The sequence below is a fragment of the Lynx canadensis genome, chromosome F1 (assembly GCF_007474595.2).
Source record: "Lynx canadensis isolate LIC74 chromosome F1, mLynCan4.pri.v2, whole genome shotgun sequence".
NCBI lineage: Eukaryota > Metazoa > Chordata > Mammalia > Carnivora > Felidae > Lynx > Lynx canadensis.
In genome coordinates this window covers 3007369-3028087 of record NC_044319.2, presented here as the reverse complement: position 1 = coordinate 3028087, position 20719 = coordinate 3007369, and the positions used below count along the sequence as shown (strand labels likewise).

The 20719-nt window shown below is 38.3% G+C and overlaps 1 protein-coding gene across 9 annotated transcripts in view; it reads left to right on the top strand.

Annotated features, from left to right (window-relative positions):
- The window catches only part of CDC42BPA (CDC42 binding protein kinase alpha), a 317618-nt gene that overhangs the window by 62259 nt on the left and 234640 nt on the right, over nt 1-20719 (top strand). For all 9 annotated transcript variants that reach the window (XM_030301801.1, XM_030301804.1, XM_030301802.1 and 6 more), the window contains exon 2: nt 4095-4186. In XM_030301801.1, the coding sequence (XP_030157661.1) occupies nt 4095-4186 (92 nt within the window). The remainder of the gene's footprint in view (nt 1-4094; nt 4187-20719) is intronic.

Genomic DNA, 20719 nt, shown 5'->3' with positions numbered 1-20719 from the left:
CTCAACTTATTTAATGAGGTTGATTTGTCATTGGTCCTAAAGCAGATGAAGACAGTATAGAAAAAAGGTCATTGTAGACCAACATTATTTATGAACACAGATGTAAAATTTTAAAATAGAGTCAATGTCAGGAGTTTATTAACTAAATACACCCAAGTATGGTTTGTCTCAAGGCATATAAAGATGGTTCAACTTCTTTTTTTTTTTTTTTTTTTTTAATTTTTTAATGTTTATTTTTGAGACAGAGAGAGACAGAGCATGAACGGGGGAGGGTCAGAGAGAGGGAGACACAGAATCTGAAACAGGCTCCAGGCTCTGAGCTGTCAGCACAGAACCTGACGCGGGGCTCGAACTCACGGACTGTGAGATCGTGACCTGAGCCGAAATCGGCCACTTAACCGACTGAGCCACCCAGGTGCCCCATAAATGTTTAATTTTGATGATGTGCCTTTGATTTAATTTGGGCCACTTTTTAAAAAAAATTGGTTTCAGGAGTAGAATTTAGTGATTGATCACTTACATATAATACTCAGTGCTTGTCACAAGTGCCCTCGTCAGTGCCCATCACCCTTTTAGCTCATCCCACCTCCCCTCCAGCAGCTCTCAGTTTGTTCTCTCTAGTTAAGAGTCTCTCTTATGGCTTACCTCCCTGTTTTTATCTTATTTTATTCTTCCTTCCCTTCTCCTGTGTTCATCTGTTTTGTTTCTTAAATCCCACATATGAGTGAAATCGTATGGTATTTTTCTTCCTCTGACTTGTTTCATTAGCATAACACACTCTAGTTCCATCCAGATCATTGCAAATGGCAGGATTTCATTCTTTTTGGTGGCTGAGTAATATTCCGGTGTACTTATATACCACATCATCTTTATCCATTCATCAGTCGATGGACATTTGGGCTTTTTCCGTACTTTGGCTATTGTTGATAGCGCTGCTATAAACATTGGGGTACATGTGCCCCTTTGAATCAGTAGTTTTGTATCCTTTGGATACCTTTGGATAAATACCTAGTAGTGCAGTTGCTGGGTCCTTGGGTAGTTTGGTCTTTAACTTTCTGAGGAACCTGCTTACTGTTTTCCAGAGTGGCTGCACCAGTTTGCATTCCCACCAGCAGTGCACGAGGGTTCCCCTTTCTCGGCATCCTTGCCAACATCTGTTGTTTCCTGAGTTGTTGATTTTAGCTGTTTTGACTGGTGTGAGGTGGCATCTCATTGTGGTTTTGATTTGCATTTCCCTGATGATGAGTGACATTGAGCATTTTTTCATGTGTCGGTTGGCCATTTGTATGTCTTCTTTGGAGAAATATCTCTTCATGTCTTCTGCCTGTTTCTTAACCAGATTATTTTTTGGGTGTTGAGTTTGACGAGTTCATTATAGATTTTGGATATTAGCCGTTTATTAGACAGGTCATTTGTAGATATCTTCTCCCATTCCGTAGGCTTCCTTTTAGTTTTGTTGATTGTTTCCTTTGCTGTGCATAAGTTTTTTTTATCTTGATGAGGTCCCAGTATTTCACTTTTGCGTTTGTTTCCCTTGCCTGCAGAGATGTGTCTAGTAAAAAGTTGCTATGGCCAAGGGCAGAGAGGTTGCTACCTGTGTTCTCCTCTAGGATTTTGGTGGTTTCCTGCTTCACATTTAGGTGTTTCATCCATGTTGAGTTTGTTTTCCTGTATGGTATAAGAAAGTGGTCCAGTTCCATTCTTCTGCATGTTGCGTCCAGTTTTCCCAGCACCATTTGTTAAAGAGACTTTTTCCCTTGGATTGGAATATGCTTTCCTGTATTTCCTGCTTTGTTGAAGATGAGTTGACCATATAGTTGTGGGTCCATTTCTCGGTCCTCTGTTCTGTTCCATTGATCTATGTGTCTTTTTTTTTCTTCTTCTTTTGCCGCTACCATACTGCCTTGATGGCTATAGCTTTATAATACAGCTTGATGTCTGAAATTGCGATGACTCCCACTTTGCTTTTCTATTTGGGGACTTTTCTGGTTCTGTACAAATTTTAGAATAGTTTGTTCTAGCTCTGTGAAACATGCTGGTGTTATTTTTATAGGGACTGCATTGAATGTGTAGATTGCTTTGGGTTGTATAGACATTTTAACAGTGTTTGTTCTTTCAATCCATGAACGTGGAATGTTTTTCCATTTCTTTGTGTCTTCAGTTTCTTTCATAAGCGTTCTATAGCTTTCAGAGTACAGATCTAATTTTTACCTCTTTGATTAGGTTTATTCCTCCTATGTTACGGTTTTTGGTGCAGTTGTAAAAGGGATCAATCGATTTCTTGATTTTTCTTCTTCTTCATTGTTGGTGTACAAAAATGCAACATGTTGTGTCCTGTGACTTTGTTGACTTCATGTGTCCATTGTAGGAGACTTCTGGTGGGGTCTTTCAGGTTTTCCATGTGGAATATCACTTCCTCTGCAAAGAGTGGGAAGTTTGACTTCTTCCTTGCTGATTTGGATGCCTTTTATTTCTTTTTGTTGTCTGATTCCTGAGGCTAGGACTTCAAGTACTATGTTGAACAACAGTGTTGAGAGTGGACATCCCTGTTGTGTTCCTGACCTTAGGGGGAAAGCTCTCAGTTTTTCCCTATTGAGGATGATATTAGCTGTGGGTCTTTCATATATGACCTTTATGATGTTGAGGTATGTTCCCTCTAAACCTGCGTTCTTGAGGGTTTTTGTCAAGAAAGGATGCTCTATTTTGTCAAATGCTTTTTCTGCATCTGTTGAGAAGATCATGTGGTTCTTGTCCTTTCTTTTATTAATGTGGTGTATCACACTGATTGATTTGCAGATATCCATACATAATGACCTTTTAATCACATTACTCCTTTTTGTGTGAGAATAAAGAGGGACATGAGGGGAAGGAAGGAAGCAGGTCTAAATTTGTCTTAGAGGCAGCAGAATGTACATTGATTCTGTAATTTTTAAAAATGTCAGTTTATCCCTTATAATTAATAATATGTCTAAATTCTTTCCATGATATTTAAGGCCATTTATGTTTTCCACTTTCCATCTTCAATTTCTTTGCATTTCTTCTCAAAATTCTATAATGACAATGGATTATTGTATGTTACCACCTCAAATTAATATCCCTCCTCTCTTCATTTGCTTGTATTGCCTCCTGTGCCTGGAATGTCTGCACTGCAAACCCAGTCAAAGTAGCAAAATTCTACTTAGTCCTCAAGGTCCAGTTCCTGTGGTATATCTGCGAATTCTTAGTGTTCTGTTCTCACTCGTCTGAAGTACTTTATGTTTACCTCCATTAGAAGTCTCATCACATTGTTACATTTTGTACATGTGCCTACTCTCTGTCCTAAAGCCTCAGAACTTCTTGAAGGAAGGTACCGTAGTGTAATCTTATGTGTTCAGACTCTAGTGATTGCCACCATGCTTTGTATAGTGTAAACTCTTGCTGAGGGTGTGTTAAAAGGATAAATGAATGAATGAATGTGAAAGAAATCTGAATTTTCTTGGCTGAAACTCCCTTGGGTACCATGAAATTTGCTTTTACTTCTCGGACATTTGTGTTCAAGTATGTGTCTAGCTTTGAGAGCTAGAATATGCAGAATGTTTAGCATGAAAATAAACTGGCCTCGTTTGTACCTCCCTGTTACTTTGCATCATTTCATATGTTATTAGGTGTTTAACAATATGTTCTCAACAAAAATGTATTCACATATAAGAAATAAAGGAAATTGGGGTGCTGGGTGGCTCAGTTGGTTAAGCATCTGACTTCCGCTCAGGTCATGATCTGGCAGTTTGTGAGTTCGAGCCCCATGTTGGGCTCTGTGCTGCCAGCTCAGAGCCTGGAGCCTGCTTCGGATTCGGGGTCTCCCTCTCTCTGCCCCTCTCCTGCTCATGCTCTGTCTCTCTCAAAAATAAACATTAAAAAAAGGAAAAGAAATAAGGGAAATTGTTTTCTTATGGATATTAAATCTATTGTCAATATAGTGTGATGGGATTATGAAACACTTTGACTTCATTCTTAATCATAACTTGAATTTTTGTTGTTTAAGAAATACCATTATATGTACCTAATTTGCCTCACATTTCATTAAGAAAGTGACTAATGTTGCTCTTTTGTTTCAGCCAAACCATTTACTTCTAAAGTGAAACAGATGCGTCTACATAGAGAAGACTTTGAGATATTGAAGGTGATTGGTCGAGGAGCTTTTGGAGAGGTAAGAAATAGAGTTTTTATAAAAGTTCTGCTACTTGGTTTGGAAGCGATTTTATACAGTCTGTGAGGCAGTTTAACTCAAGTATGATTTCCTTGCTGTCGTAATTGATACAGTTGATCAGAAAATATATTAGAGTTTTGGATGAAATATTTCTGCATGGAATTTTTTTCCAAGATATTTTTCTTCTTCATATGTCAATGTAAGGTTGAGGATCTTCTGGACTCTCTTCTCCTCCAACGGCTTATTTGTCTCTCGTCGTGCCACTGCCACACTTGGTTTACGTTACTCTAGATTAAGAAGTTTCTGTATCTGGTAGTGTATATCCTCCAACATCCTCCCTCTCCTCCTCTGTTCTTGGCCCTTTATATTTTCATGTAATTTTACAGTGAGTATTTCAATTTCAGAATCACTCTTAAAAATCCATACCCATACATCTGCTTGAATTTTGATTAGGATTACACTGAAGCTAGAGATCAGTTCGTAGGGGCACCCGGGTGGCTCAGTCGGTTGAGCTCTGACTCTGGATTTGGCTCAGGTCATGATCTCTCGGTTCATGAGACAGAGCCTCCCATCGGGCTCTGCACTGATAGCGTGGAGCCTGCTTGGGATTCTCTCTCTCTGCCCCTCTCCTGCTCGTGCCCACCCCCCACCCAAATAAATGAATACCCTTAAAAAAAAACAAACAAAAAAAAACTTCTTTAGACATCAATTTGTGGATAATTGACATCTTAACACTAGGTCAGCCAATCAATGAAGGATTGTGACATTCTTTGTTATTTTAATTAGAATTGTTAGATTTCATTTTCTAGGGTTTTTTTTTTTTTTTTTTGCTAATAGTTAGAAATATAACTGAATTTTGTTTGACTTTGCACGTAGTAACTTAGCTAATTTTACTTTTTCAATTATGGATTGTGTTGGATTTTAAGATGTTTTATCTGCATCTTTTGAGACACTTAAGGCTTTTCTCTCTTGCTCTGTTAATGTATTGAATTACCCCAGTTTATTTTCAAATGTTAAACTAACCTGGCATTTCTAACCTAAGCCCAACTTTGTATTACCCTTTTTATGGTTCCTTGCTCTTGGTTTGCTCTGTGAACATGTGTACGTGCTTAGGATCTTTGAGAGAAATTGGCCTGTAATTTTCCTACTTAAAATCCTCATCAGATGTTGGTGTTTTGATTATGCTGGCCTCATAAAAAGAGGGAGGTATTCCCTCTTTTACCATTCTCTGGTAGAGTTTGGGAAGGTTGTTATTATTTTTTCTTTACATGCTTAGAAGATTTCACTTGTCAAACCGTGGGCCCTCGAGGTTGCTGGTGACACTGTTTGAGATTATGTGTTGAATATCTGTAGTGGAAGTCAGACTAGTTTGGATTGAGTCCATCCATGTCATCTAATTTTTCACACTTAATACTCTGTTGATTATTTTTACCTGTTGCTTTTTTCATTTGTCATGCTAGAGCTTTATCGGTTTTATTATTTTTTCAATGAATTAACCTTTGCCTTTTGAATTTTTCTGTTGTAGATTCGATTTCTGTTTCAGAAATTTCTGCTCTTAATATTGCTTCTTTCTATTCTCTTTGGTTTTAACTTGCTATCCTTTTCATAGCTTTTGGAGATAGATACTTACAGCATTGATGTGTAGCCCTTCTTTCCATATGTGTATTTATAAGGCTATACATCTTCCTCTAAGTAGCTTTAGCTACAGCTGATAAGTTTTATTATGTCATGTTTTCATTGTTATTTTGCTCAAAATACAATGTGATTTCCAGTATGATTGTAAATTTCCACTATTTGTGTGGTTTTTAAAAATTTATTACTTTAGAAGTTTGTTGCTCAATTTCTAAATATTAGAGGGTTTGTAGTTATATTTCTGTTATTGAGTGCAGTGTAATTCCATAACAGTTACTGTGTGATTTCAGTCTTAAATTTTTTTTTTTTAACGTTTATTTATTTTTGAGACAGAGACAGAGCATGAACGGGGGAGGATCAGAGAGAGGGAGACACAGAATCTGAAACAGGCTCCAGGCCCTGAGCTGTCAGTCAGCACAGAGCCCGACTCGGGGCTGGAACTCACGGACCGCGAAATCATGACCTGAGCCAAAGTTGGCCGCTTAACTGACTGAGCCACCCAGGTGCCCCTGTGTGATTTCAGTCTTTAGAAATTTGCTGTGCATTGTTCTAGAAATACTAATTAGGTTAAATTCATTAACCTTGTTTAAATCTTCCACATCCTTACTTCATTATTTTCTCTGCTTGATCTGTCATTTCCTTATTTATTCTTTATTTTCTTTCTTTCAGTTTTCACTGATAACAAATATAAAGTTACATCTTCCTGGTGATTAACTCTTTTATCATAGTGGAATGATCCTTGTCATCTCTAAGTAATGCTTTTGGAGTTAAATTGTCCTTAATTTGACATCAGTGGAATGATTTCAGCTCGTTTTATTAGCATTTGCATTAAATATCTTATTCCTTCCTTGTAGTTTTAGCTTTTTAGAATCTTATGTATGTTTACTGTTAAGTAGAGTATAGTTTTTGTTTTGTTTTTTAAAGTAAACTCTACCCCCAATGTGGGGCTCAAACTCATGACCTTGAGATCAAGAGTCGCATTCTCTACCAGCTGAGCCAGCCAGGTGCCCCAGTTTTTGTTTTTTAATCCACTCTGATAATCTCTTGTCTTTTAGTTGGAGTATATAGTCAGTTGATACTTAGTGTAAATACACTACGTACTGTAATTTTTTTTCTATATTTGTCTTGCCCATTCAGTATTATGTGTCTCCCAATTCCTGGATTAATGGAGTATTTTAAATTATTTTTTCTCTCATTTATTAATTTCTTAGTTTTACTTTTTGTTGGTTTCCCTAGAGATTGCCACATGTGTCCTTGGTAAATTTGTGTTTTGCCGATTCTCATTTACCTGACTTCTACCTTTTTTGTCATTGCTCTTATGTTTTTAGTTCTACATATATTTAAAACCTTAAAAATTACTGTCCCTGTTCACATGGGCTTATTCATACATTTACATTTTCTCTTGCTCTTCATAGTCACATACTTTACATTCACATACTTCCCTTTGATACCATTTCATTTTGACTTAAAAATTCTTTTTAGTATTTCATCATGTTTGATGATAAAGTGTCTGCTTTTATTTGTCTGAAAATATGTTTATTTTAAGGTCTTAAAATTTTTTAAAAATTGAGTTATATGCATGCCTAACTCAGTGGATTTTTGCATTTGCATGAACTTGTGTCACCATTATGCAGACCAAGATAGGCATGCATTGCCTCCTCTATGTAAGTACCTCCATATTAACCATCTCTGCTGACTTTATCACCGTAGACTTATTTTACCTGGTTTTGAATTTTATATTAATGGAATTCTAATATATGTCCTTGTTTGTGACTTATTTTGCTCAAGATATGCTTGTGTTATTCATCTTGTTTGTATTGGTTCATAGTACTCCTTTGTATAAATATACAAGTTATTTATTCATACTAATGTTGTGGGGATTCAAGTTGTTGATGGTTTATGGCCACGTTATTAATGTTGTTACGAACGTTCTTGTACATGTCTTTTGGGAGGCAAGACACTCATTTGTGTTGGATGTAAACTTAGGAGTGGAATTGCTGGCTCACTGGGGTGGGCATATTCAGGCTTAGTAGATAGTGCCAGATAATTCCAAGTGGTTACCCATTTATCATTTTTACCAGTACACCTACCAACAACATATTAAGGTCTCAGTTGTGTTACAGCCTCACCAATACTTGGTAATTTTTTTTTTTTTTTTTAACCTTTAAGCCATTTTTTTTTTTTTTTTTTGGTGAATGAATAGTAACACTGAATTATGATTTTATTTACATTTCTTTAAGTTAAGATTTCTTTACAAATTCTATAAGTTAAGCCCATTTTCATATCACTTTATATAACTTAGATTTTTTTTTTTTTTTTTCATGAAGTGCACATTCTGAGGTTGGGGAATTGGGAGTGGGTTGTTGGACTTATTGGTATATATTCTGGATTTACATCCTTTGTTGGAGATAATGTGTGTGTGTGTATTAAATAAAATATCTCTTCCTTCCTGTGGCTTGGCTTTTCCCTCTCCATATGGGTTTTTTATTGAAGAGAAGTTCTTAGGTTTAGTAAAGACCAGTTAATTAAACTTTTCTTTATTGATCAGCCCTTTTTGTGTTCCTTGAAAGAAGTTTTTTTTCTAACCTCAAGGTCATTTAGACATTTTCTTGTGTCATCTTCTATAATCTTTAAAAATGTCTTTTATATTTCAGTTTTTGATCCATCTGGTATCGATTATTTTGTATTTCTTGAGGTACAGGTCAAGGTTCATTTTATTCTTTATGGGTTTTATACATTTATTTATGAGTGTTTGGTGTTTGTGGATGAGCTTTTTATAGAATTCTGTTTGCTAATAACTTTGTTGCTAGAATAGAAATACAATTGATTTTTGTATATTCATCTTGTATATAAGGATCTTGACATATTAATTTAGTTTATCTGTAAGTTTTTTGAATTTTTCATAATCATATTTCTAAATAATGACAGCTTTTGTTTCTTTCTTCCCAATCCTTATGCCTTTTATTTCTTTATCTTGTATTATTGCAGTGGAGAGGATCTTCCAGAAAATGTTGAATTCAAGTCGTGAAAATAGAATTTTTACCTGATTTGTGATTTCAGGAGGAAGTGTGCAGTATTTTACTATTGGGTTTGAAGTTTGCTACAGCTTTTTTGTTTGTACTGTTACTCTTTTTCAGGTTAAGGAAGTTTTCTTTATAGTCCTAGTCTGTTGAGAGTTTTTGCCATGCATAGGAGTTAACTTTTATCAAAAGCTTTTTCTATATGTGTTTTGATGATATGATTTAACTTCTTTATTTGGCTACTGTTGGGATTATATTGGCTAGTTTTTAAAGGTATCAATACTGCATTATTGTATAAGTTCAGTTGTTCCTGATGTATCATTTTAATATATGTAAGTTGGGTTGGTTTGCTAATATTTTGTTTAGCAGTTTTTTGTTTTATGTGCACGAGAAAGATTGGCCTTTAATTTATCTATCTTGTTAATTTTGGAATGATATACCTAACTCATAAGACAATTTGGGAAGTGTTCTTGCTTTCTCAGCTTTTTTGACAGAGTTTGTAGAGGATTAGTATTATTTCTTTGGAAACTAGTGAAGCCATTGAGACTAGGAGTGTAATTTTTTTTTTTTTTTTGGTTGTCTAGCTCTTCTGAGGTAAATTTTATACATGTTGAAGTACACTAATTATGTATACATATAATGCTGTGAGTTTTGAGAGATAGATAGATTTACCCTTATTGAAGATACAGAATATTTCCATCTTCCTAGCAAGCTCCCCTTCCTGTCACTTTCCCATAGCGTCCAAGTGGCAACCACTGTTCTAAATTTTCACTGTGGATTAGTTTTGGGTTTTTGAAAATTTCACATAAATGGAATCATACCATAGGTACTTTTTGGTGTACAAATTCTTTTGCTCAGAATATGTCTGATGAGATCCATCCTTGTGATCGAATGTATGAATATTCTCTTCTTATTGCCGATTAACATATTATTTTATTACTATATTACAATTTATCCATTCTTCTGTTGATGAGCATTTGGGCTGTTTCTAGTTTTTGGCTATTAGGAATAGAGCCGACATGCATATTATTGTACAAGTATTTATGGAAATACATTTCTCTCTTCTTTGGACAAAACCTGCTACTGGAACTTCTCTGTTATTGGTAGGTGTATGTTTAAATTTAAAAGAACCTGGCACATTTTTTTCTAAGGAGGTTATACCATTTTACATTCCTATCACGTTCCGTGGTTCTCACCAATACTTTTTTGTTGTTAGTCTAGTGGGTGTGTAATAGTCGCTCATGGTCTTAAATAGCATTGTTATAGGTGTTTCTGTGGCTTATTCACCATTCTTCTATCTTCTTCGTGAAGTATGTGTTCACATGTTTTGCTCATTTTTAAAAATTGAGGTATTTGTATTTTCATTATTGAGTTCTAGGAGTTCATTATATTTTATATTTGTAAAAGTCCTTTGTCAGATAGATGTTTTGTCAGTATTTTCTCACAGGCTGTGTGGCTTGCCTGTTAATTTTCTGAAAAATGTTTTTATGAGCAGAAGTTTTCAATTTTGATGCTATAATTATGAATTTTTTTCTCCCATGGTTATTGTTTTCTATGTACTTTCTCAGAAATTTGGGTTCGTACCCAGGTCACAAAGATATTTCTGTTTTTTCCTGAAAGTTTTATAACTTTAGCTCTTATGATGTGTAGTTTGGTGATTTATTTTGAATGAATTCACGTGTCACGTGAGCTAAGGATTGAGGTTCATTTATTTCCTAATGGATAGGCGGTTGTTTCCGCACCATTTAGTGAAAAAAGCTGTTTTCCTCCTATTGAATTACTTCAGCACCTTTGTCAGAAATATCAGCTGACCATATAAATCTTGATCTTCTTCTGCTTTTCCTATTCTGTTTCATTGATCTCTCTCTGTCTGTCCTGTGCCAGTCTCATACTATCTTGATTTTGATCCCTCTAGCTTTACACTGAAAAGTTGAGAGCATGTAGTGAAGTCTGAGGGTAAGTCCTTCTACGTTGTTCTCTTTCAAATTGTTTTAGCTCTTCTAGGATTGTTGCCGTATTGCATACATTCTAAAATCTGTGTCAGTTTCCGTAAATGCCTACTCATCATTGAACATGGGTTCATATTCAATTATAGATCAGTTTTGGTAGAACTGACATATAAATAATGTTGAGTCTACTAGTTCATAAACAGGGTATTTCTCTTGTTTTTTTTTAAGGTGTATTTTAATTTTTCTTAGGATTGTCTTATGTTAGTATACAGTTTTGTTCATACTTCGTTAAATTTATTCTTAAGTATATTATGTTTTTTGATGCTATGGTAGATGAGACTGAAAATTTTTATGTTTAGCTAGAATGCTGCTAATATGTAGATACATCAGTGACTTTTGTATCTGACGTGATTTCCTCAATTCACTTACTGTTTTTTGGACAGTTTTTTATCGTTTTAATTGCTGTTTTCTTAGATTTTCTTGTAAACAATCACCTTGTCTGAGACTAGGGACAATTTCCTTATTATTTTCCAGACTTTCTACCTTCTATTTCTTTATCTTGACTTATTGCACTAGTTCAGATCCCAAGGAAAATACTGAATAGGTGTCCTGAGACACCTATTCCTGAGCTTTGGGGGAAAGGATTCGGCATTTCACTGCCTAAGTATGGCGTTAATGGTAGGTGTTGGTGGAGGTGCCTTTTAACCGATTGAAGATACTGTCTTCTATTACTAGTTTGCTGAGAGTTTAAAAAATTTAATGACTAATGGGTGCTGAATTTTGTCATATGCTTCTCGGGCATCTGGTGAAATTATCATATAGATTCTCCCTTTTATTCTGTTAGTACGGTTAGTTATTTGATTGACTTTTTAAAAATAGACCAATTTTTATTTATTTATTTTTTTTAATTTTTTTTTCAATGTTTATTTATTTTTGGGACAGAGAGAGGCAGAGCATGAACAGGGGAGGGGCAGAGAGAGAGGGAGACACAGAATCGGAAACAGACTCCAGGCTCCGAGCCTCAGCCCAGAGCCTGACGCGGGGCTCGAACTCACGGACCGCGAGATCGTGACCTGGCTGAAGTCGGACGCTAACCGACTGCGCACCCAGGCGCCCCTAAAAATAGACCAATTTTTAGCGCAGTTTTAGGTTCATAGCAAAATTGAGTGGAAAGTACAGGGAGTTCCCATGTACCCGACATGTGCACAGCCATGTGCACTGACATGTGCACAGCCTCGCCCACTGTCAGCATCCTGCACTCCAGTGATACATTTGTGTGTAGTCTGTGAATCTGCAGTGACACATCATCATCACCCAAGGTCACAGTTTACATTAGGGTTCGCTCTTGGTGCTGCCCATTGTCTGGGTTTGAACAAATGTATAAAGGACACATACCCACCACGTAGTGTCGCATGAATGGTTTCACTGCCTTTAAAAATCCTCTGCTCTGTTTATCATCTCCCTCCCTCATCCTCTGTCACCGATCTTTTTACCGTCTCTACAGTCTTGCCTTTTCCAGAATGTCCGATAGTTGGAATTATACAGGATGTAGCCTTTTCAGAGTGCCTTCTTCCATGTTCATTTAAGTTCCCTTCATGTCTTTTTATGGCTTTTGATCGCTCATTCTCTTAGTGCTGAATGACATACCATTGTCCGAATATGCCACTGTTTTTATTATCCATTTGCCTGCTGAAAGACATCTTGGTTGTGTCCAACTTTTGGCAATTATGATACAGCTGCCATAAATACCCACATGCAGGTTATTGTATGGACATAAGTTTTCATTTCTTTTGGGCAGATACCAAAGAGCATGATTCCTGGATGACTGACATAAGAGTATTATTAAAGTTTTGTAAGAACTGCCAGAAGGCCTTCCAAAGTGGCCGGTACCATTTTGCGTTTTCACCAGGAATGAATGAGAGTTCTTGTAGCCTCCATATCCTTGTCAGCATTTGGGGCGTTCAGTGCTTTAAATTTTGGTCATTCTAACAGGTGTGTAGTTGTATCTCATGGTTGTTTTAACTTGCAGGTCCCCAGGGTGGGTGTGGAGCATCTTTACACAGGCTTGTTGTGTATCTTCTTTGGTGAGACGTCTGTGAGCACCTTTGGCCCGTTTTTTAAGGGTTGTGTTTGTCTTCTTCATGTTGAATTTTAAGAGTTCTTTGTTTATTTTGGATAACAGTCCTTATCGTGTGTCTTTTGCCAATATTTTCTCCCAGGTCAATGTCTGTCACAGAGCAGAAGTTTTTAATTTTGGCGAAGTCTAGCTTATCAATTATTTCTTTCACGGATTATGCCTTTGGTATATGATTGATTTTTCAAATATTAAAGTAACCTCTGGGATAAATTCAGTTGATCATGACTTACTATTCTTTGAGATATTGCCCTATTCAGTAGTTCCTTAGTATTTTCTTAACTATTTTCATATCTATAATTCATGGAGAGTGTTCACCTATAATTTCCTTTTTATAATGTCTGTGTCAAGTTTTGATGTTAATATTATGCTGGACTTAAAAATGAATTGAAGGAGTTTTGTTTTTGTTTTTTGCTTTTTTAAAAAAATATTTTATGTATATTTGGTCCCCCCCCCCCCAAATGTTTGATAATTTACCAGTGAAACCATCTGGAATTTTTTGTTTTTGTGGGGAATATAATCCTACTAATTTAGTTTCTTGATGGTTACAGAGCTATTCAGTTTTCTATTTTACCTTGGGTCAGCTTCAGTAAGTTTTTTTTTTCATGGCAGTCATGTTTAGAGGTTTTTCAGTGTTATTAATTTTGAACAAAGCTACTTGAGGTTTGTGAATTGTCTATATTTTGTCACTTTTTAACTTTAATGTTTTTACCTTTGCTGTTTTCTTTTCCTAATACTTTCTTTGGGTTTAATTGCCTCAACTTTTTTCTAGTTTCTCAAGGTGAAATCCTAGATCTTTGATTCTTTTCCATTCCAATTTACACATTAGAACTATAAATTTCCTCCTGAGAAGGATTAAGTGCTTCCCACATACCTTGATGTTATATTTTCATTCTTCATATCAAAATACTATTTATCTTTGATATCTTTTTTGATTGAGTTATTCAGTGTAGCATTTACTTTTAATAATTTTGGGGCTGTATGAGTTATCTTATTGATACCGAAGTTATTTATTATGGTCAGACATACTCTAAGTTTTCAGTACTTTTGAGGTTTATTGAAATTCATTCTGTGGTCAAAATATGGCTTATCTCTGAAAACTTCATGTGCACATGAAAATAATTTTTATTCTACATTGTTGCTTGTAGTCTTTTATACATGTCAGGTCAAGAGAGTTGATGCTGTCGACAAAATCTTCCATAATATGGTGAGTTTTGTTTAGTTTCTTTTGAGAGAGGGCTATTAGAATCTTCAAATGCATTTGTAGGTATGTCTGTTCCTCCTCTTCATACATTTGAAACTCTTCAAAGGGGCATAAACTTCTCAATTTTTATGTATTTTTGATACATCAACCCTTTTATCATTATGGAATTTTCCTTATTTGCAACATAATTATTTCTTGTCTGGTATTCTAGTGTGTTTCATGTTAATATAGCTTTCTTAAGGTTTGAATTTTTTTTTTTTTTTTTTTGCCTTTGTATATAAAGTGAATCTCTTATGGATGGCATATAGTTAGGGGTTGCATCTTTTACACATTCAGGTAATTTCTGAGCTTCAGTCCGGCTCTTTAGAACCGTGGGTCAACAAACTTCTTCTGTGAACTGCCAGACAGTAAATATTTTAGATTGTACCGTCCGTTTGGTTTGGGCAAGTACCCTGCTCTGTCCCTGTAATGTGAGTATAGCCCTGGGCAGTTTGTACATGAATGGATTTGGCTGTGTTCATATAAACCTTTATTTATAAGACAGGTATTGGAATACAGTTGACCTTGAGGCCATAGTTTGTTGAAGCCTTGGTTTAGACCACCTGGATGAATATTATAAAATATGTTATAGAAGTATATATGTAGGTTGTGTCATTTTTTTTTGTTTGTTTGTTTTCTGTTTGCCTCATCCTTGTTCCTCTCTTGCTCTCTTTCTTCTACCTTTCTGCTACGCACAACCCAGAAGCTGAATCACATGAATTGCCCATAATTAGAGTCAAACACAAATGAATTGGAATGACCCAGACACATGTTTAATTTTTGCCAAAAAGCCTTTATTACTTGGGCATAAGAATTGAAAAGGAAGAGTTTTAGAACATCAGTTTGCAAATAGGTATTATAGATCTAAAAATATATCTAAGAGCTCCAAGATAATGCTGAAAGCTACTATAAATAAAGGGTTAGTTCAACAATAATTATACATCTACACAAGTCATGAACTTTATATGTATAAACAACCACAGTTGGAAAATAATGGAAGAGAAAACTACGATTGCCACATTATAAAAATGTTAATTATCTCTAAATTAATAGATTAAATAATTTCAATACATATGCTAATTACTAGACTGATTCTTCAATTTATACAAGAAAGTAATTAAGAATCAACAGAAAATGGGCGCCTGGGTGGCTCCGTCAGTTAAGCGTCCGACTCTTGATTTCGGCCCAGGTCAATGATCTCACGGTTCATGGGATCGAGCCCCACAATGGTTTCTGTCCTGACAGCACGGATCCTGCTTGGGATTCTCTCTCGCTCCTCTCTTTGTCCCTCCCCTGCTCGTATGTTCTCTCTCTCTCTCATAATAAACTTTAAAAAAAAGAATAAACAGAAAAACTTTTGAAAAATGGAGCAGTGATGGACCTGCTGTATATTACATGTTACAAAGCCTCGAGAAATAGTACATAAAGTCCAAGAATAGGCTCAAATCATGCAGTAATGTAATATTAACTAAAGGCAGTGTCTCCAGTTAGTGTAAAGAGAGTTTTTAATACATGGTCTTGAGACCACAGGATAGCTGATTGGGAGAGTCCCATTTGTGGATCCAGTTAAAATTCATATTCTAAAATTTTTTCTTAACGTTTATTCGTTATTGAGACAGAGAGAGACAGAGCATGAGCAGGGGAGGGACAGAGAGAGAGAGAGAATCTGAAGCAGACTCCAGGCTCTGAGCTGTCAGCACAGAGCCCGACGTGGGGCTGGAACCACAAACCGGGGGGATTATGACCTGAGCCGCAGTTGGACGCTCAATTGACTGAGCCACCCAGGCACCCCAAATTCATATTCTCGATCAGGAACAAACTACAAATGGATCAAATTTTTAAGTGTTACAAAGAGACAAATTAACACAAGCATCCAAAGTAGGTCGAATAAACTATGGTTTATCCACACCCTGGAACACTGCAGCCGCGGTAAACACTGTGCCCCTGCGCGGAGGTCTCCAGGATGTATTGTAAAGTAAGTAAAACAGGACACAGGATCATAGCTATAGAGTGCTATTTTTTTGTTGAAAACAAATTTTTCCGTTAAAATATTATGATCCGTGCTCGTATTATCGTAAAGTACAGGGACAAGAGGAACGGGGTGCAGGTAGACACTGACTGGAGTGGGAGTGACACTTCTAAGCGGAAACAGTTTTGTTCTGATTTGTGAAGCACTACCTATTTATGAATCATGAATTATTTATGAATTTATTATCTATTTAAAAAATCATTAAAAATTCTTCCAGGTTGGGGTAAATTAACCTGTAAGTTCTGTGAATACTTAAGGAAGAAGTAATTCTACATATTAACTTCCCCAAAGTTAGAAAAGAGGGACCACTGCCCAACTCATGAGGCTAGAATGACCTTGTTTGAAACCTGACCATATGTGAGTTGAAGGAGGCAACACAGGAAAGAATGCAGATGATCTGATTTCATCACAAAAGTCAGGGTAATGATGTAGAGTGGGAAGTGGGGGAGGCGCGTGGGCAGTTTCTTGGTTGCTGCAGCGTTCTGTTTCTTGATCTTGGTTTTCATACGTTGTTCACCTTATGCCTGTGTTGAACTCACATGTCTTTTGTTTTCCTTATGTATGTGATAATTGGTTATAAATGTTATAAAATAATTTTTAAAAGAAGCTGTAATTATCGTGGAATACACGTTCATCTAACAAATTAGCTTTAAAATATATACAGTAACGACAGATAAAATTGCATAGGAGAATCTAAAAACTTGCAGTAGTTTAAAATAGAGCTTTTAACTCCCTTCTCAGGAATTGGCAAGCAAGAATAGAAGTCTTGATTTTCTGAAGGTAGAACTTGTTAGTGGCATATTTATTCCATTCTGTGTTAAAACGATTGGTAGAGTAAAGCAGTGATTTTTAAAAATGGTAACAACTGGTTTCTCCCAGACTAGCTTCACGAAGGGGTTAGAGGCAGTCAAATCTGTATCTAGTAGGGACCCACCTACTTTTGTTTTGTTCAAGCTATTCTGTTGGGATTTATGTTCCGCAGCTAGCACAGCAGTTCTAGCCAGTGTTAGAGTTGTTCATTCACATGATCAGGTTCATTGCAAATAAAACTTCTGTTTAAAACAAAAACAAAACAAAACATGCCACAGAAGAGAACAGAGAGGGTATCCACAATGGAAGGTTCAACAGATTTAGGGACTCCCGGACAAAGTGTCTTTCCTCATTAATTTTTTTATTAATGTTTTTAATGTTTTTTATTTATTTTGAGAGAGAGAGAGAGAGAGAGAAGGGGAGGGGAGGGGTGGCAGGCGCAGAGAGAGAGGGAGACACAGAATATGAAGCAGGCTCCAGGCTCAGAGCTGCTGTCAGCACGGAGCCCCACACGGGGATCGAACTCACAGACCGCGAGATCATGACCTGAGCCGAAGTCGGATGCTCAATCGACTGAGCCCCCCCAGGCACCCCAGGGCTTTCCTCATTTAAGGGGCTGGCATGTCTCTTCTTATTCCAAATCTAGAAAGTAACTATTTGGTAAGAGGTACTGAATACGTGCAGGAATTTCAATCATTGTTAGGAATTTCATTTCCCATCCCTTTGGAAAACCTGAAGTCACGCCCTTCAGGTCCCTCAGGTTTGCTCTCTGGAGCAGCTCCCAGGGAGGCAGCTTGTAGGGATGTGCTTGTAGCGGGGTCTGGAGGCGCAGGCACCGTGCGTGCCCGCAGGTCCTTACCGGGAAATGGCAAGGGCTCTGTGCCTGTCGGCGGCAAGGATCCGCCCGCGGAGGGGGCTGCGGGTACCCAGGGTCTGGCGTTTCCCGTGTGGGAGCTCTGATGAAGCCAGAAAAGGTCATCTTCGATAGTACACGCAGGGCGTGGCCCGGTCTAGTCTTTCAGGCCCCGGAGCTCGCCAGCCACTCTCCAGACCTTCAGTCTTACCGGAACTGAAGGAATAAAAGGAGTTGCTACTGCCGTGCTCTCCTTTCGCCCACCCAGCCTTATGAACAAACGAGAACAAACCACAACAAAGCCGGGCTCCGGCAGGCCACCGCGTTTTTGTGCTCCTGACCGGGCCCCGGGGTTCCACAGCCTCCGATGGATTTCACCGTGGCCTCTTCTCGGAGGATTTGAGGAGCAGCCGTCACCCCACTGTTTCTGGGCGTGACCCCAGCGGGGGGTGGCCTTCTCCACTGTCCAGCCCGGGATGCCATTGGCGTGGCCTCCCTGTATTTTGCGGGTGCCCAGTTGAACCTCAGATTTGGACCCCCGGAGTCGTCGTGCACAGGGAGGGCTCCCTCTGCTGGGCCCTCTGGTAAAACCAGCGGCCATCAGTGTTCTCGGGTGGCTGCTTCTCCCTCCGTGGGAAGGAGTGTAGCCGTGAGCCCACTGCACTTGGGAGTGTCTCCATCTCCGCCCGCTGGTGACTGAGGGCCGCTGAGATAGTGCTCGCGTGGGGGGAGGGGGCTGGAGGTCTGTAGCCCACGTGGGAATCATAATGAGGCCATCAGAGGCCAGGCCTTTCTTGGTCCCGAAATTCCAGGCTCTGGGAGGAAGGCCCCGTGCAGTCATCCCCGGACCGCACAACGGGGGACCGGTTTTCATCAGGCATCTGTCTCCACGTTGGCATTCGCAAGGTCAGAAATGGTTTTCGTGACCCAGCCAACCGGGAAGAGACCCTGGAATTCTGTTGATGATGTCTCTGGGATGTTGAGATAGTTTGGCCACCATTTCTGGATGGCCCAGGTTTTAGGCAGACTCATTTTTAGCTGACCGCGCTCTCTGAGGCAGCTTCAGTCTATCCGGGAAAGGCTCCGGCAGTCCACTTAGCCAACGTCCCCGTCGTGGAGGCTGAACCGTTCCTCCGCAGGGGTGCAGAGCGGGGTCTGCTTTCGCAGGTAGCACCCCGGCCCATGGAAGGGTGGCTGGGGCCACCGCACTCTGGGATTTGGATCCTGGGTTTGCCGGGCTGGTGGAGGCCCCGAGCCCGCGGTTAACTGTGTCCAGTCCTGGCGCCTGCTTCCCGTGAACCCATGTTCACCTTCATTGCCCCTGGGATGAGACACAGAGCGTTTTGGTGATGTGTTGATCGTGAACCTGACAGATAACATAAAGAACTCTGTATCCAGCAGAGAATGCACATTCTTTTCCACCACATGCGGATCATTCTTAAACTTTACCATGTTCTAGACGAGAAGGGCTGCCTCAGTAACTTCCCAAAATATCACTATTATGCAGACAGTATCTCTGACGTTAATAAATAGAAAGAGAAATAATATCAGTCCGCTAAAAATGACCCATGCTTGTATACTTAAAAGTATAGATCATAAGGGAAATTACAGAGTAATTAGACATGAATGGAAATGCTGCATTTCAAAATCTGTGAGCTACTTAAAGAGAGATTTATAGCTTATAATACATTTACCAGGAAACAGGAAACTGCTACGGGCTGAACTGTGGCTCTCTCCCCAGGCCCTCAAAAAACCTCAAAAGCATTCATACGTGGAAGTCCCCACCTCTAGTACCTCAGAATGTGACTCTGTTTGGAAACAGAGGAGTCTTTATGGAGGTAACTACGTGGAAATGAGGTCATTAGTGTGGGCCCTACTGTACTTCCATGGCTCTCCTCATAAGAAGGGGAAATGGGACGAGTCTTGGACAGAGGGAAGATGATGGAAGATACAGGGAGAAAATGGCATGTCAAGCCAAGGAGAGAGGCCTGGAACAGATCCTTCATGACACTTGGAAGTAACCGACCTCGTCCCCTTGATCTTGGACTTCCAATTCTCCAGAACTGTAAGAGAAAACACATTTCTGTTGTTTAAGCTACCCAGCTACCTTGTTAGGGCAGCCTCAGCAAACTAATACGGTCATTAATCAGCCAAATTTTAATTCAGGAAGTTGGAAAAAGAATCACAAGGTAAACAAGAAGGAAAGAAATAATGAAAGCAAGGCTGGAAATCTGTTCAATAGAGAGTGGTATTATCACATCCCCAAATTGGTTCTTTACAAAAGTTAATGTACTTAAAACTTGTTGGATCATGGCTCGTGATTATTTCAGTTTAGAAGAAGTATTAAGGGGAGCCCGGGTGCCTCAGTTGGTTAAGTGTCTGACTCTTGGTTTCAGCTCAGGTCACAGTCCTGTGTCGGGCTCTGTGCTGACAGTGAGGAACCTGCTTGGGATTCATTTTCTCTCCCTCTCTCTGTCTCTCTGTCTCTCTCTCTCTCAATAAATAAGTCAACTTAAAAAAAAAAAAAAAAAAGAAAAGCATTACGTTAATACATACCTGTTATAAAAACTCAAAATAATAAAGGGAATGTCTTTAATTTGATGAAGGGTATGTGCCAAAACCTAAAGCAGACTTTTAATGGGAAAAGTTCAGATGCGTGCCACTTAAGGTCAGGAACAAAGCAAACATGCTTTATGCTGTTGCAGCTTTTCATGTTACTGGAGTTCCTGGCCAGCACATTAAGAAAATAAGTAGAAATGAGTTAACAGGATTGGAAGGGAAGAGATACATCTGTATTTATAGGTCACCTACAAATAAAAATCTCCAGAAACAACAGGCAAAATACATATACTAATAAGATAAT